The sequence below is a fragment of the Cavia porcellus genome, unplaced genomic scaffold, assembly GCF_034190915.1.
Source record: "Cavia porcellus strain 051 isolate PalLab524CR breed Dunkin Hartley unplaced genomic scaffold, mCavPor4.1 scaffold_27, whole genome shotgun sequence".
Lineage (NCBI taxonomy): Eukaryota > Metazoa > Chordata > Mammalia > Rodentia > Caviidae > Cavia > Cavia porcellus.
The window spans coordinates 5,230,158-5,246,977 of record NW_026947510.1 but is presented as its reverse complement, the minus strand read 5'-3'; the positions used below and the strand labels follow the sequence as shown (position 1 = coordinate 5,246,977).

The following is a 16,820-nucleotide window of genomic DNA, read 5'->3' as shown; positions in this document are numbered from 1 at the left end:
CATAAGCATTCTATGTTTTCGTATGGTTGAATGTATAGCACTATGTGTATATATGTGTATTTACACTGAATGTGTATGTATATCTAGGGATGTAGCTCATTTAGCATGCAAAAATCCCTAGGTTCCAAGCCCAGCCTTGTGAATATGTGACACAACTATAGTTGCATGCCCTGACATACCCAGCAAATTGAAAAAACGAAAATGCTATAGAAAGATTGGCTAAGATGTAGAACAAATAGAACCATCTGTGTGTTACTATGAGTATAAATTGGTATCACCAGTATATATATATATATGTATGTATGTATATATATATATACACACACACATTCACTGTACAAACATATATACTCATACACATATATATAAATTTCATTAATAAAGTTGACTTCATACAATGGAATAGTATATATAAGAAAAGAATTACAATTATGTGGATGAATTATGAAAATATGAACAAAAGCATATATATGCTTCTTTGTGTATGTGTATCATAAATTTATTGTTATACAATTAAGATCTATACTTAATTTCAAGGACCCATCTTCAGAGAGAATCTAGTACGAGAAAGTGTGTAAAGTAAAGACATGTTTGGAAAATTAATTCTTGACTATACTCTCCATATAACAGAAGGGAATGTGGAAATTCCATTTCTGAAAAATACCTTTATAAACTAGGCAATAACTGTGTTCAGTAGGTTAGTCACATGGGTATAAGGAGCTGATCAAAAGCTTCTGGAAAGTACTTTCTCCTCCTTTCCCTTTCTTCTTGTCATGCATTTACTGCAGGCAGTATATGGCACATTTTTTGGGGAAACGAATATTTAGGTAGAACCTAAAATACTGCCTTTATAAAAGGAAACAGACCTAATTTAGCTTATTTGGAAGAGCTGTGTCCAGATCATCAAGATGAAAGACTCACTTAGCAAACTCAGCTGCTTTCTAAATTAATTGTTAAAATTAGTTGTGGAATGGGTCTAGTTAGGCACTCATTTTTTGATCATCAATGTCTTTTAACTTTTTGCTACTTACTAAATTATACTACTTTCAGGCAATTTATAGGCTTTTTGGAAATTTTTCTCTTTTCTAGCTTTAAAGACTTTATAACTAAGATAACACTATCTTCCAAAAAAGAGAAGCCATCCCATTCTTTGGGTCAATGGTGAGCCATTTCCATTGGGCATTTTGTAGAAAAAGATGTTTACAATTGTGTACAATTTTAAAAGGAGAAAATAATTTTGTTACAATATATATCCTCATTCTCAAACAAAACTTGTGAAGACTGTGGACTGGTAGCACACTGCCTGGTTCATGTGGAAAGAAAGACTTGCTTATTGCTTGTTTCACTTTCATATCTTTGCTTGTGTGCATTCTCTACACTGATCACCTTCCCCTTATTTGTCCATTTGCAGAATTCCTAGACTTCAGCTTTTAAGACTTTTCCTGTCCCAAGTTTATCACTCCTTTATGTCACCCTTGCTCCTACTAGTTATCATTGCTGTAGCATTTACCACACTGTATGACAGTTTTGCTTGTTTGCTTCCTAGATTTGACTTCCTTAAATGAGGTAGTGCTTTATTCCATACCTGTCCTTGTCTGGTGTCCTACATGCTTGTTCCTAATTGTAAGTGTGATGCATAAGAAAAGCCTGTTAAATTTTTATAGCAGTATTGATTGACTGGTAACTGGCACAGTTATTTCTACTAGGTTATCACAGGAAGCTAGTTAAAATCCACACAGTGGTGTTTGAATAGTGAGATCTATTTAATATACTCTGTTGCAAGACTGAGCCCCAGAGAGATAAAAGAGGGCCTGTAATCACATCACTTGAGGTGTGCCAGGCTTCAGGTAAACTCATGTGTGACTTCAACCGTAAGTACGACTAGTCATTTTACCAGGAAAGTATACTAACGTGAATGGCTTAAGTAGGATTCTTAGTGCATTTAAAATTACTAAAAATAGGAGGAAGGAGATGTAATAGAGCACTGGCATGAAAAGTGGTCCAGATCCAGCTCTCTTGATGATTTGGGACAAGTCTGAAAATGTCTTTGAACTTTTTAGTTCTTTTCTCTGTAAGAGTAGTTTGTAGTATATTCAATTAATATGTATTTTTTGTAAGTTTTTATATAAGATTTAAAGAATGGAGCTGTTATGAAGAATGGGACAAGTGTTTGAATATAAAAATGACTAGGTTGGAATATTTGTGTTTTATAAACATTCATCCAAGATATTCATGATACATATGTGTGTGTTTCAGTAAAACAAATCACAGAATAGAATATTCTTCATATTTTATGTATATATTTATGCATGTGTAGAAAATAACTAGAAAGTTGTTAATGTTGCCTCTAATGTAGTTACATGTGCTGATTCAAAGAAAATTTTTTCTCTAAAGTGATAATGAAAAATATGAAAGATTTTTCAAACAAGTTCAAAATATACATAAAAATGATTTACTACTTTACATGTAGATTATTTGGCAAAAAGGGAAATATATTAGGAGCTGGGGCAAAGATGTCAAAGATAAGCATTTTCCTATTTGTTTTACTAAAAAAAAGTGTTACCTATATGGAAAGCAGAAGACAAGGTTGCTAAGTATTTGATGTTTAGGTCTTCAGTCCTTATGGCACCAGAGTCTTCAGATGAGATCTAGAGACCCTGTGAACAGTATTCAAACTACGGTGTCTGTGCATACATTTTCAGTGTTCTAACTCATTCACTGGGCTATTGATCCAAAAAGATTTTGTGGTTTTTGTCTTTCCACACAATTTATAAAGAGTTGTGGATCTTGGCCACAGATAACTAAATAAATATACATTGTTTTTTAGGTTCTGGAGTAGTAAAAGAATGGGTGCAAAATTGTTGTTCTCTTACAGTATTTTTTTTTTTATTTCTGTAGTTCCTTCTGTTATTTTGTAGCCTTTATTCTTGGTCTACTGTTTTCATCCAAAAAACTGCTAGACTCCTCAAAATAGAAAAGATTTAATTAGAGATTCTTAGTTTTTGTCACAGTTAAGTTTACTGAGTATCTTCTCTGTTTTCAGTGTGACTTGATGGCCATCATCTACTCATCTTTAACAGGGTTAGTTGCAGCAAAGCAATTAGATTTTATCTTTATTTTAATGGGCAGAAAATGAGTTCATTCTTACAGAATGGAGACACTGTCCTCTCAGTCCTTACTGTCCTTTCCATGTATCTGGAAGTTTAAGAGTTTATAAAACTCTTGGCAGTTCATGATTGATACCTCATGTATGCCTGAATCTGCAGTGTTTTGACTTATTTTTTTCCTCCCCCGCTCTCTCCTCCTTCTCTTTCTCTTTTCTTTTTGAATACACAGAATTGTACAGCAGTAATGAGATTCTAGTCCTATGTCATGCAACGTCATTTTTTAAACGTGTGTTTTTCTGTAAGGAACTTCATTATTTCCACAGTAGCTCCTTATTAATCCTTCCTGCATTCCTAGGAGATTTCAGAGTACCCTGTTTGATTTTTCTATAAGGAGGAAAAAAAAATGGAGATGTTCGTGCTCTTGCAAAAACAAATAAAAACAACTGAGGTTCTCAATCTACTTTCCACATGGAAATAAATGTTTAAGCCAGGCATGGTGGTACATATCTATAATCCTCATAGTAGGGTGGCTGAGGCAAGAAGATTAACATGAATTTGAGGCCAGTCTGGACTGCATAGTGAGTTCAAGACCAGCCTGGATTAGAGGTACCATCTAAAAAAAAAAGTTTAAAAATTAGGTTATTTTGGGGCTGGGGATTTTTTTTTCTTTCTTTTTTTTTTTTTTTTTTTTACTTTTTAAACTTTTTATTGGTACCAGGGGTCAAACTCACGACCGCCTGCTTACAAGGGGCTGGGGATTTAGCTCAGCAGCATAAGGGCCTGCCTTGCAAGCAGGCAGTCATGAGTTTGATTCCTGGTACCGATAAAAAAAAAAAAAGGAATTAGGTTATTTTGCATACTCTGAACCTTAGGTAATAGAGTAATTTTTGAGAGTCCTGCCACTTGATTATTTGAATTTGGTGCACCTGCTCTGATCTTCTTGAGATATTGTGAGGCATATATGTCATTTTCTGGTGAATTTAGAAACATATTTATCCATAACTGGGTGCTGGTAGCATATGATCTGGGCATAATTGAAAATAACCATTGTGCAGCAACTTATCTTTTGTTTTAAAGTCATTCTTTGCTTTTTTCCTGCCTCAAGAAAAACATTAGTGACACTATATAGTTTCCTAAAATAACACTGAGATTTTAGAGAAACAATTCCTGATGTGCTTATTTGAAGGTTCTGGATGCTAATGAGTTCAGAGTTGTTTTCAGAAGTCAGAGTAGAGGAAAGATTCCTCACAGAGGAGCTGTACACATTAGGTCCTTCCAACAGAGGCTGTGGTGTGGTGTGGTATGGTATAGTGTGGTGTAGGTGTTGAGTTCCCAGGAAGATGACAGGTCCAGGCAGGGGAAGCAGTGTGTGCCTCCAGGCTCTATACCTGGTCAGCAGGAATGAATCAGCCACAGAACACAGGATGGCAGATTTCAGTGGAACGCATATTTAAAAAAAAATTTATTAGTACATGTTTGCAGTACATAGTGATCACACTCATCCTGGGGAGCAGTGCAGCTCCATCCTGAGATGGGTGTCATCATCATACTTACGTGCTCCCAGGTGCCTCCTAGCGTTTCCTCCTATGCTGTGCGTAAATGCCTAAGTTACTTTGTCCGAGAGACAGAGAGAAGGCGTATGCCCTGTAGTTCTGTTGCTGCACACCCCAGCCCGCTCCCGTGTGGCTTGGGTTTGCAGCTGGGCAGTCCTGGATGCTTCTGTCCCGGCCCACTAAGTCGCCGGCAGGGCGGGAAGGGTTGGGTTGGGTTGGACTAAATCGAAGTAGCCCACGCCAGGGCGGCCCCTGGCGCTTAGACCTGACCAACGGGTCTGTCCGCTCGGCTCAGGTGGCACCCTGGGCCCTGGTACCCTGCGGCAGCGGCAGTGGGGCGGGGCAGGCAAGGAAGGGGTGGTCCTAGCCGGACCCTCGCTGACTCACAGGAAGTGCAGGCGGCTCCGCTCCGCCTGGGGCCCGCCCCGTGTGCCCCAGGCTCATCGCCCCACTCGCCAATCTCGGGGACCAGAGCTGGCAGCAATGTCCTGTGGGCAGCTCTCCCGGGAAGGGGGCGCAGCGGGCTAGGAGCTGCCATTGCCCCCGACCATGGTGCAGCGCTTCAGCCTGCGCCGGCAGCTCTCCAAGGTGGGTCCGTGCGCTGTCAGCCAGAGGGAGGAGGGGACGCGCACTGCCTTTTGTTCTCTGCAGACTGTCCTGCCAGAAGGGACAGAATACTGCCGCCACTATGGACTTCCTCACGGGTCTGGGCGGGCGGGGTGGGGAGGGCAGCTCCAGAAGACAGCAGGCAACTAAGATCGCATCCAGGTGCGCCTGTAGTTAGCCGCTGCCGAGCTGCTCTTGAACAGAGGGGAAAGCTTTGGTGGTCGTGGAACCGGCTTATGCAGGTTACACCAGCGCACTGGGGACACGGCGTACAATGAGCGCCAGCTCAGCCTGCGTGGGATTGCAAAGGTCTGTCTCGTGGCTGTCCTGCGCTAGTGTAGAAGTGTGTGAACAGTAGTTCTTACCAGGATGCGCACAATGCAGTGTTACAGAGTTCTGATCGAAAAGCAGTCTTCCTGGGCTGGAGGTTTAAGCTCAGCGGCATAAGCGCCTGCCTTGCAAGCAGGCAGTCGTGAGTTCGATCCCCGGTACCGATAAAAAGCAAAAAGACAAAAAAAAAAAAAAAAAAGCAGTCTTCCTGTGTGCTCCATTTGGGGAAAAGTTCTTAAATCTAAGAAAAATATTGCTTCGCATAAAAAATAAGGCAAAGCTCCTGTGAAGGCAGGGATAAGTGATTTTGTGGGTGCTCTGGTGGTCATCAGCCCAGCTAATCCAGTATTCAGTGCCCTAAGCTGCAGCAGAGGGAAGGGTGGAAAGAGGTGTGGTGAGATAGAGCTGCTGTTAGGAACCACTGTGTTCTTGTGGCTAAATTGTGTCACAGTGCGTGGCCTACATGCAGTAAACATGCAATAAATCCTCACCTTTCTTCACTTCCTCGACTCTGGACCAGATACCTGAAATGTGTTGGGGTCTTAAAGGGAAAACGTGTAGAAAGGAGAAGAGTGCTTACCCCATCCCAGGTCCTGTTGTCTGTCTTTGCCCCCTGGCCAGCAGCAATTCAGGAGGGTACCACATTTTCCCTTACCCACTTCTCAGGTGTGGAGAGTGGGGTCTGGAAGCCTCCAGACTACTCCTAATGCTACAGGTAGCCATGTGGTCATCAGCCTTTCATCTGGAAAGCTCAGGGCAGGAAGGCTTCTACACCTAACATCTGGAAGTTAGTAACCTAGTGACAGTTCTTTAAATTAGGAAGTAACTGCATTTGAGGCATTTTGCTACTAATCCTTTCCCAACTACACTACTGTACTTCTTGGATTTCACCCTTTTCACTTCTTACTGTATGTATGACTATGATTTAGAAAAAGGACACTTTTGGGAAAACAGGAACACATCCTCTCTAGAATAAGAAGAAATAAAAACATGCAAGGAAACAGCTCTTTCCTTTTTCAATACCCCCTACCCCACATTTTAACATGATTGGTAAGTTATATAATAGGTGGGCTGAATCTAAAGAAATGTATTTTCTAGTCAGTACCCCTGACATAGTTTGTGTTCCATTAGTGAACTGAAAAAATACTTTGAATTATTTCATTCTGTAAGACAGTTAAATATGAAGAAGAAACTAATTAGTTATGTTAGAGAGTTAATGCACTTGCTGAGATTTTTTAAAAAGTGCTTTGTTCTGGCCATTTCAGAATAATTCCGTGGCAGACCGGGGAGCAGGGGCCAGTCATTCCCCTTGGATATGGTATTTGTAACATACTTGGTTTTTCATGGACTACACAGTGGCAGTTTCAGAGGTGGTTGAATTTTAATAGCAAGTTCCTTTGCTAATAAGAAGTAATGTTCCACACAAATAGGATTTTGTAAAGATAGAGTTTGGGCTAGGGATTTAGCTCAGCAGGCACAAGCGTCTGCCTGGCAAGTGCAAGGTCATGAGTTCAGTCCTCCATATCAAAATAAATAAATTTTTAAAAATAAAGACAGAGTTTGTTTGCTTTGGTGCTTTACTACTGTCCCTAGCCAGATCTCAATTTTAATAGTAGTTTCCTGATTTAATAAAAAAAAATCTATTTATGAGATCATCTTTTTTGTTTGTTCGTTTGGTTGGTTTTTTGGGTTTTTTTTTTTTGGTTGTTGTTTTTGTCTTTTTCATTTTTATCGGTTCCGGGGATCAAACTCACAACTGCCTGCTTGCAAGGCAGGTGCTTATGCTGCTGAGCTTTTCTGAAAGAAAATGCTTGCAGTAATTTCAAATCCAGTATTTACTTTAGATACATTTTATCTTAAGTTTGGTCATGTTTACTTATTTACTTGCACTGGGGTGATGCTAATTCACATTTAAAGTAAGGAGGAGTAAATACAGACACAGGTGAAGTCATTCAAGTGGTTAAGAAAGTTGTCATGTGTTCCTGCAAACTGAACCCTAGTTACCTGCTCATAGAGGATCTCAGCTTCCCTTGCTGTTTTAGATTGTTTTTTTTTGTCCCTTGATAGTTTTTTTTTTTTTTTTTACATTATCTCAATAAAACATTTTTTCCAGCTTTTTGAGACAGGGTCTTATGTAGTTCAGGCTGACCTTGAACTCATTGTAAAGTTCAGGCTGGCCTTGAACTCCCAGCAATCCTGCCTTAGGCTCCTGAGTGCTGAGATTTCAGGTGTGTGCAACCTCAAAAATATTCAGGAGAGAAATACCATCCACTGGGGGAGTGCCTGGCCCCTGCTCTTGGGTCAGGTATGGAATTAACTGAAATGGACAAAATAAAGCACTTTTTAAAAATCTCAGCAAATGCACTAGTAATTCTCTAACACAACTGTTCAGAATATTTCTTCCTGCTATATATCTCCTGCTTGAGGCAACCACAATAGTCTGGGACTTGCTAGTGTGCACATTTAATTGTCCTAATGATGCAGGTGGTGTAAGCTTTGTTTTATTATTATAGAAACTGAATTTCAGACAAGTTCAGTCATTTGCTAAGATTGATGGTGGTGTTAGTGGTAGTAATATAATTGGATTCAGAAAAATTGCAGCACTTTGAGAGGGGAGCCTAAAGCAGGAGGATTGCAACTTTGAGCACAGTCTGGGCAACTTAGTGAGACCCTGTCTCAAAAGGGCAGGGGAACTGGGGGCTGGGTACGGAGCCCAATCTCCAATACTGTAAAACAAAAACGAAAAAAGTAACTTGAAGCTGTCGGTTTCTATCCACATCAGGCATTGTGCAGGAGAAAGGCTCCTATTGGTCAGTGCTATTTCACCCTTGTGTTCGAACTTAGAAGTAAGATTATTATGGTATTTTTTTTTCTTTGTATAATGTTTCTGAGGGCTCACTTCTTTTTCAGCTAAGTTTGCTTTTGTTCTTTACTTAAGAACAGACTGGAAGAGGCTTTTCCACACTCTCCCAAGTGACTATTCCCCTATGTCTAAGTCACATTCTAGAGGTGACAGGCCAAGTGAATCCGAGCATCACTGATCCAAATCCTTTAGGTGTAACTAAAAATCCCACTTCCTTTCTAGAACCTTTCAAGCTCACTTGGATTCAAAGAAGAGCTCAGTCCCTCTTTCAAATGCATATTATTTATTACTAACTTCACAACAAAAAAAGCTTTTGTTTTACCTGTTTTAGATTCTTAGTTATGACAAATCTTTCCTTAAGATTCAGATTACTTGGACCAAGAAAAGGTATTTGCATCTCAATATACTACCATATGGAAAAAAAAGAAAGATAAAAAAGATTTCCATTGCAAACACTGTTTATTTTCATTTAAAAAATTTCAGATTTTCTCTAGAGAAGGTGAGGCAAAGGAAATTTGTATCCTCTTAGAGCCATCTCAAGAAACCATACTAGAAAAAACCCTCTGACTCTGCCAAATATGAATTAACACAGAGCTGACTAGCAACTGTATACTTTAGGGACTGCCCCTTGCAGTCATGAATTCATTCTCTTGCTTTCACCAAGAATGGCTGTATAAAATCAGATTCCTTCTGGCAGAAAGCTGAGCATCTTCCTGGGTGTTTGCTATTAAAAGTCATTTTTCTTGAGCATATATTTACACCACAGAAAGGAATATCATATCCATGCACACCGCTCTGAGAGCTGAAATAATGCTCTTCACACAAGAGGACCTTCACAGAGGTCAAACAACTTGTCCAGAGTCACAGGGCCAGCCATGACTTACACAACTTAAATGACAAAATTTGTGGGGAATGTTTTTTATCTGGAAAGGGAAGCTGTGGCATGCTTTCTTATTACACATGCACGTTTGCATTTCAGATACTACTGGCTTTAAGGTGGAGTCTTCTCAAATGGTAAATTCTATATTTTACAAAATATGAAACAAACTGAAATGTACTACAAGGCAAGTCGTTTTCTCACCCCCACCGCCACCTTAATCTCATAGTAGGGCTTGAACCTAGGACCTTTACACTGAGCTATACCTAGCCCTTTTTTGCTTTGAGACCCAGACTCATTAAATGGCTAAATTGTCCATTAAATGGCTCAAATTTGTGGTCTTCCTGCTTTAGCATTCCAGAGTGCTGGCATTACAGATGTATACCATCATGCCCAGCTGCTTTTATTATCATTTAACATGTTCTGCAATAAGATTCTGTCATGGTGAAGTCCTAACTAACTCCAGGGCATTCAAAAGAGCACATTTTTCTTTCTATTAAATGATTAAGCAAATAATCAAGAGTATTTTACACTATTAAATATCACACACAGCTTCTTTATAGATGTAACAAATATATTCCTGCCTTTATTTACAATTCACAGAACAGTACAGTTAATTTACCCTAAAGAGATTCATTTAAACAATTTTTAAAGAGCTAGTAATTCTATCCTACAAACCTGTGTGTCACACACAGAGGTTACCTTCAATCTGTGAGTAATGTGGATGGTCAGGGAAAAATTCTCATCTCTGTCATTAACCTGTAAGTAAACTACTAGTGTAAGTAATGGTTTTCACTGAAAAACAGTGAATCATATTTACTTCTACTTCTGTGAAATGCAGGTCCTTTCATCAGCAGCCATCAGTGTGTCCTTCTTCACAAAAAGAAGACAAACTAATGAAAGGGTACAGTGCTACTTCTCCAGTCACTTTTTCACAAAAAAAATGACAGATTAATGAAAGTAACATCAACTTAAATTATCAATTAATGGGGCTGGGGATTTAGCTCGGCAGCATAAACACCTGCCTTGCAAGCAGGCAGTCGTGAGTTCGATCCCTAGTACCAATAAAAAGGAAAAAGACACCAAAAAAAAATTATCAATTAATATGGTCTTTAATAGTTTTTCAAAGCATACTTAAGCATATCCACTCACTGATCTTCACAACTACCTTTCTAAAACATATTCCAACTTCAAACAATCACCTAATAGAGTCATTTAATATACATCCGTTTCTTTGGGGTACATATTACTCAAATCAACCCAACTGATGGTTCTGTACTTAAAAAACCTAAGGACACTTCCAAGATTGAACTATCACTATCTTCTCAGGAGAACATATTCTTCTAAGTGGTCAATAATTCTAAAGATTTTAAACTGGCATTGCTGCTGGGTATAATGGCACATGCTTATAATTCTAGTACTTAAGAAGCTGAGGCAGGAGAATCCTCATGAGTTTGAGGCCAGCCTGGGCTATATAGCAAGACCCTGTCTCAAGAAAACAAAAAAGTAAACATACACAACAGCAATAATAATAATAATAAAGTATTGCTTTCACAAAAGCATTTCAGAGAAATAATGTAAATATTTCTAAGTGAGTCTGTCAGTATAGCCTGTTATTCTCCACAGTATTCATGTTGCAAGACCATTCATTCTTCCCACCAGAGGCGGAATACCTGGGACTAATCTTGTGAGGGTCTCCTTTCATATTTCTACTTTGCCTCTATCATACATTCTAATGGTCCTGTCATGTTGGTGATGCTTATGAGTTCAAATTGTAGAAAGCAGACTGACAGGTACATAGCACCCAATTAGAATACTATGTGAAGCCTACTAAAAGTTGACAACTGACAAGGAGATGTAACAGTTAACTGCTACAGGAAGACACAAATACAAACATTCCAAGTATGAAGCTAGTCATTGAATCAGGTTATTTAGGGGAGAAGTAAATAGATAAGACACAAAAAGAGATGTATGTCTTCCCATTACTTAAATCCACCTCGTACTGACTTCATATGTATTTGGGTTTGCTAATTACATGTAATATTATACATAGTGTTTATCACTGAGGAAGCTAAACATACTTTAAAAATCACAGTACATATGCAACATAAAATTTATCATTTAATCAAAATACTTTAAAAAATTTTTTTAAAGAGACTAAACTGACAGAAAAAAGCAGATCAGAACAAAACAATGCAAGCAACACAGGATTTCAAAATAAGACAACATGAAATCCGCAGTGGTTACCATAATGACTTGTTTTCTTCAAAATAGTTGTCCATATTCTCACACACAATGAATTCAAAAATAGTAGTCTATACTATACTGGAACTCCTGGCGATCTGTGGGATTAGAGGTATGTAGTACTGTGCCTTGCTCTTCTATCTTGAGTACAATAATTAGTAGTATACTCAATAGTATAAAACTAGTATAAAATAGTATAAAACTTTTTAAACTAAAATAGTATAAATAGTATAAGACTTTTTAAACTAAAAGAATGAAAACATTCAAAACCAGAAAATAGGAAAATCAACAATGGCTACCATAATGTCTCTTATTCTCTTCAAAATAGCTGTCCATACCTTCACATATATTGATGTTAAATAATACAAAACAGACTAAAACCAATCAAAACAAAAATAAAGCATTACTAGACTTCACAACAAGATGATAGGAAATCAGCAGTGGCTCCCATAATGTCAAAATACTTTTAAATGACCCTAATTAGTGTACTCAAGATAGAATACCAAGGCACAGTACTACATACCTCTAATCCCACAGATCGCCAGGAGTTCCAGTATAGTATGGACTACATAGTGAGTTCAAGGCCAGCCTGGCCTACACAGCAAGACTCTGTCACAAAACAAAGAAATAATAAGAAATTCTCTATGTTCTTTCTGTTGTTAAAAATACATTCACAGAAAGATTAAGTCATTCACATATCATCACAGGTCATAAACCCAAAAGAAATCAGATAAAAATTCAAAAGGGACTATTTCTGAAAGATGATAGTTTTATTAAAAATTCAAATTGTCAACATTTCTCTAATTCTTAAGTTTTTTGATGATATCAAAATGGTAGTAGGGCTGAAGATTTGGCTCAGCAGTATAAGCACCTGCCTGACAAGCACAAAGTTGTAAATTCAATCCCTGATACCAAAAAAAAAAAAAAAAAAAACACACACAAGTAGCAAGTAGCAAGACATTGTGAAATGTGCAAAAGGCAAAGATAACATTTTTAAACTAAAATACTTTCAACTGTTTTATAGGTCAATATTAAAGAATCTCAACAAATCAATAGCAGAACTGGGAAAAGATCCCATGAGTCCAATTTCTTGCCCATGAATCTTTTTTCAGGCTAGCCCAAGACATGCTAGTATGATTTTTATTTTCAACCTAACAAAAAGTTTAAACATAGCAGAAGAAACCTCTCAGTGAAACTGAAAAGAAATGGGGTACACCTGAAACAAAATCAGGTCATCACTGGCTTACTGTTATTACGTCTTTTCTTTTCTTTTTTGTAAACTATTATTATTTCAGTGTCACTCCTGAAGACAGTGGGTTCTGTGAGGCTACACTGACCTTAAGAAAGCAAGCTTCATAGGAAAATGTGGCAATAACCCTGAGCGCCAAGCTGAGCTGACTGTTGAGACCCATCTCTGGAAAAGTGAAGTCCAAGGGCGGTGGGGAGAGGTGGGCAATGGACCTGAACCCACAGCCGTTGCATGGAAGCACAACCCCAGCCCTTATTTTTTATTTTGACACAGGATCTCAGTGACTAAGTTGCCAGACTGGGCTGGAAGTTGTGATCCTCCTGCTCAGCCTCCCAGTGTGCTGGAAGGACAGGAGTGCACCATCAAGCTTGCTTCAAGCCATTAGTTATTCTATAACAAACTGTAGTATTTGTCTTTCATGTTAGTAAGCCTAGAAAATAAATGTTCACATTTACCTACATTTGCATAAACAAATGTGGAAAATAAAAACTACAGAGCAAGGATGTGAAATGTAAGAAAAGGCATGATTGGAAGCAAGATTTCAGATTTTTTTTTTTTTTGAACTGTAGAAATACTTACCATTCAAAAGTGAAATACTACCAAAATTATCAATCTTAAAAAATTTTTTGCACTGTCCTCCAATTTTATATCTTGCAAAAACAAGCTTCTAAGGAAAGGGGGGAAACTGATTTTTTATTACTGATGAAAGATTTTTAGAGAAAAATTTCCTCTAGTAAGAGGGCGAGCCAGAGTGAGTTAAGGACTTACGAATGTCTGTATTTGGTCCCTTAAACATTAACACAGCATCTCAAGAGTCAAGTTTTCTTCTTTCTAAAAAGTGTTGGACCAGGCAGCAGCATAGGTCCAAGTTCCACAGCAGTGCATGTGGGTCTACTTCCACTTACACATAATCACTTCATGTTTAGTATGACTATTAAGTTATTTTATTCAAATTAACACATCTCTAGCCAAAGAAAACAACTTTAATTATGGGAAGCACTTCATCAGGTTTGCCGGGTGTGTTCTAACCCCACTGCCTACTTAGTTCAGGTCTGTGGGAAAGGTCTGTCCTAGGGTGCTACTTGAGTTATTTATTGTGCTGTTTTCCATAAGCATGGAGAAAGCTATGGAGAAACATCAAAGTCCAGGAGAATACAAATGACCACTAAACCAGACATCAAGGAGCTAAGTGTTATGGGTGGAAATGCACAACTTCAACTTACTTTTTTTTTTTTTTTTTTTTTGAGTATTGGAGATTGAGCTCCATACCAGCACCCAGTGGCCCTGCCTTCTTGAGACAGGGTTTCACTAAATTGTCCAGACTGTGTTCAAACTTAAGATCCTCCTGCTTCAGCCTCTCTCTCAAGTACTAGAGGACCTTTGCCCTGTGAATCACTGAAGAAGGATTGAGGAAATGTTCCAGGAGAGGCCAGGTTCACCAGATATGATTTTGTTGAGCAAGACAGACATGTTATGCTTAATATCTGTTCTTTTTGAAGGCATTTTAGAATCCAGTCGTCTAGAAATAGACTGCATTACTTAACTAGAGGATGTTGAAGGTAGTAGAGTCACCAACCTAAATGTCTTCTGTGAAGGCAGTAGAAATGGAGCTGTAAATCTAGGAAACACTCCTCTGATAGGATAGAGATATAACTTCATTTTGCCCTTTACAATGGGGAACTTTAAGGAGCCAGGGATATAACTTAATGGCACAGAGCTTGAGGTCATTAGTTCAATCTCAGGTACCAAAATAAAAAGAGAACCTTAGCTAAAAAGCTTTAATATCTTCAAATCATTTAAACATTATATATCAAAATGCTATGAAAATTACTTCAGTATGGCACTTTTTATATAGTGTGTTAGAGCTGAGGAAACAGGTGCAAAAGTTGGTCTCTGGGCTGGGGATTTAGCTTAGCAGCATAAGCGCCTGCCTGGCAAGCACAAGGTTGTGAGTTCAATCCCCGATACAAAAAAGGGAAAAAAAAAAGTTGGTCTCAGTTACTAAGTCTGGTTGAACGGGGTTGGAAATCTTACCCAGTGTAGTCAGTAGCTGGTAATCAGTGGTTATTTGAATTGGATCCTGAAGAAATAATGTTATTGGGTACTATATTTAGATAATACTCATCTAGGGGGCTTTTAAGAAATTTTTCAGCTTATGATATTAATTGTGTATACTCTGCTGGAGAGTTCATGCAGTGTGACACTGGGACGGTGAGCTAAGGCGCATACACTTTGGCCTCTTCACTCTTCTGCACTCAGACCCCTCCTAGCTATACCTGCACTCCTGCTGGCTTTCAGATGTACCATGTTTGCCTCAGGTCCTTTGTAGCTTTCTGCCCTCTGCATGGAGAGCTCTCCCTCCAGACACTTGTCTCCATTGCTGTCTACTTCCTGTCTCCTTCTCAGGAGGCTCTGGCTGGCTTTCTCTAAGACAACTAAGCCACTTTTCCACATGCTTTTCCCACAGCATTACTTATCTTCCTTTGAGGTTCCCTTTCTCTTCTCCATTTGTCATTACTTGACATACCTCATATTTTTCTTTAGTTTCTGTCTGCACCCCTGCCACCACCACCATGTAAACTTTATAATAAGGATTTTTGTTTACTTTCTTCACTTCTATATTCAAGAATATAGAGTAATATCTGGTACCAGGAATTATTTCGTAAATGAATTTGAGTATAAAGAATAAACACAGTCAGATGTGGTGGCACACACCTGTAATCCCAGCACTTGGGAGGTTGAGGCAGGAGGATTGGCGTGAGTTCAAAGCCAGTGTGGGCTACATAGTGAGTTCAAGCCATCTTGAGCTACATAGTGAGTTTAAACCCAACTTGAATGACACATAGCAAAACCCGTCTCCAAAAAAGAAAAAGAATCACAAATTTGACTTGTCATCTTTACCTCATCTCTTCCCATACAGCCAGCACCATCCCCACCCTAAGCTACTGCTACTCCAGCTTTTATTCCATTGCAGAATGACATGTGATAAGGCTATACACATCATAGGCATCAAGTAAATATTTGTCGAATTTTTCTGATGTGAAAATACCAGAGTCTGCTCATAACATATTCTTTCCCAGTTATCATACAAGTCTATATAATAGAAATGCCTATACATTAGCTATATGGTTTCTGAACAATAATTTATCACATATTTGTGTTCATCTTTTTGGGTATGATGAGAAGACCCCAAAGTAGATGCCCAGAGTTGCTGAGATACATTTGAGTAGCAGAGCACTTGCCTAGCATGTGAGACATTCTGATTTCAATCATCAGTACCACAGAGTCAGTACCATTCTGCTTCTGCAGTTTTGAAGACTGAAATGCATGACTTTGGTCTTGGGATTGATAGTAACTTCACTTGTGCCACTTTTGCAAATATGCTTTTGCCAAAGTCTCTAATATTTCCATGTTGTTAAATCCAATAGTAAATTCTCTATTTTAATCTAGGTTTTCAACACCATTTGATATATTGAACACCGCATTCTCAATGAAACAATTTCTGCACTTGGCTTTTTTACACTATATTCTAGTTTTCCCACACTGTTCTATTCAGTCTCAGTTCCTTCCCTGATTATTTTTCAGCATCATTATCTAGGCTCAGTCAAGTTTATTAGATACTTTCTTGGTAACTTCATCCAGTTCTAAATATTATGTATATGTTGACAACTCTCAAATGTGTATTTCCACTCTTGTTCTTTTCCTTCATCTCTGTATCTGAGTATTCGGCTGTCTTTTAAATGTCTCATTTAAGGTAAGACATTGTGACCTTAGCATGTCCCTAACTTAGGCATGTTACCCTGTCCCTCTGGTTCTCCTGGTTTTCCTCATTTCAGTTGTACACCTGTGTCCTTCCAAGTCCAAACTCTTTTTAAGTCATGATGCTTCTTTCTTCTTCCTAATACATCTGCAGTCTTCTTGGCTTCCCTTTTTAAACATTTGCAAAGTTTGACTGTTTCTTACCACCCTCACTGCGGGGATCTTGTTTCTG

General features: G+C 38.5%; 1 protein-coding gene across 4 annotated transcripts in view; it reads left to right on the top strand.

The window, feature by feature from the left end:
* The window catches only part of Tmcc1 (transmembrane and coiled-coil domain family 1), a 209,061-nt gene that overhangs the window by 104,230 nt on the left and 88,011 nt on the right, over positions 1-16,820 (top strand). Inside the window, exon 1 of one of the 4 annotated variants that reach the window (XM_013145036.3) lies at positions 4,976-5,248. The exons of the other annotated variants lie outside the window; for them this stretch is intronic. Within the exon in view, the coding sequence (XP_013000490.1) occupies positions 5,210-5,248 (39 nt within the window). The 5' untranslated portion in view covers positions 4,976-5,209. Of the gene's footprint in view, positions 1-4,975; positions 5,249-16,820 lie in introns of those variants that run through there. 4 annotated transcript variants of the gene reach the window in all.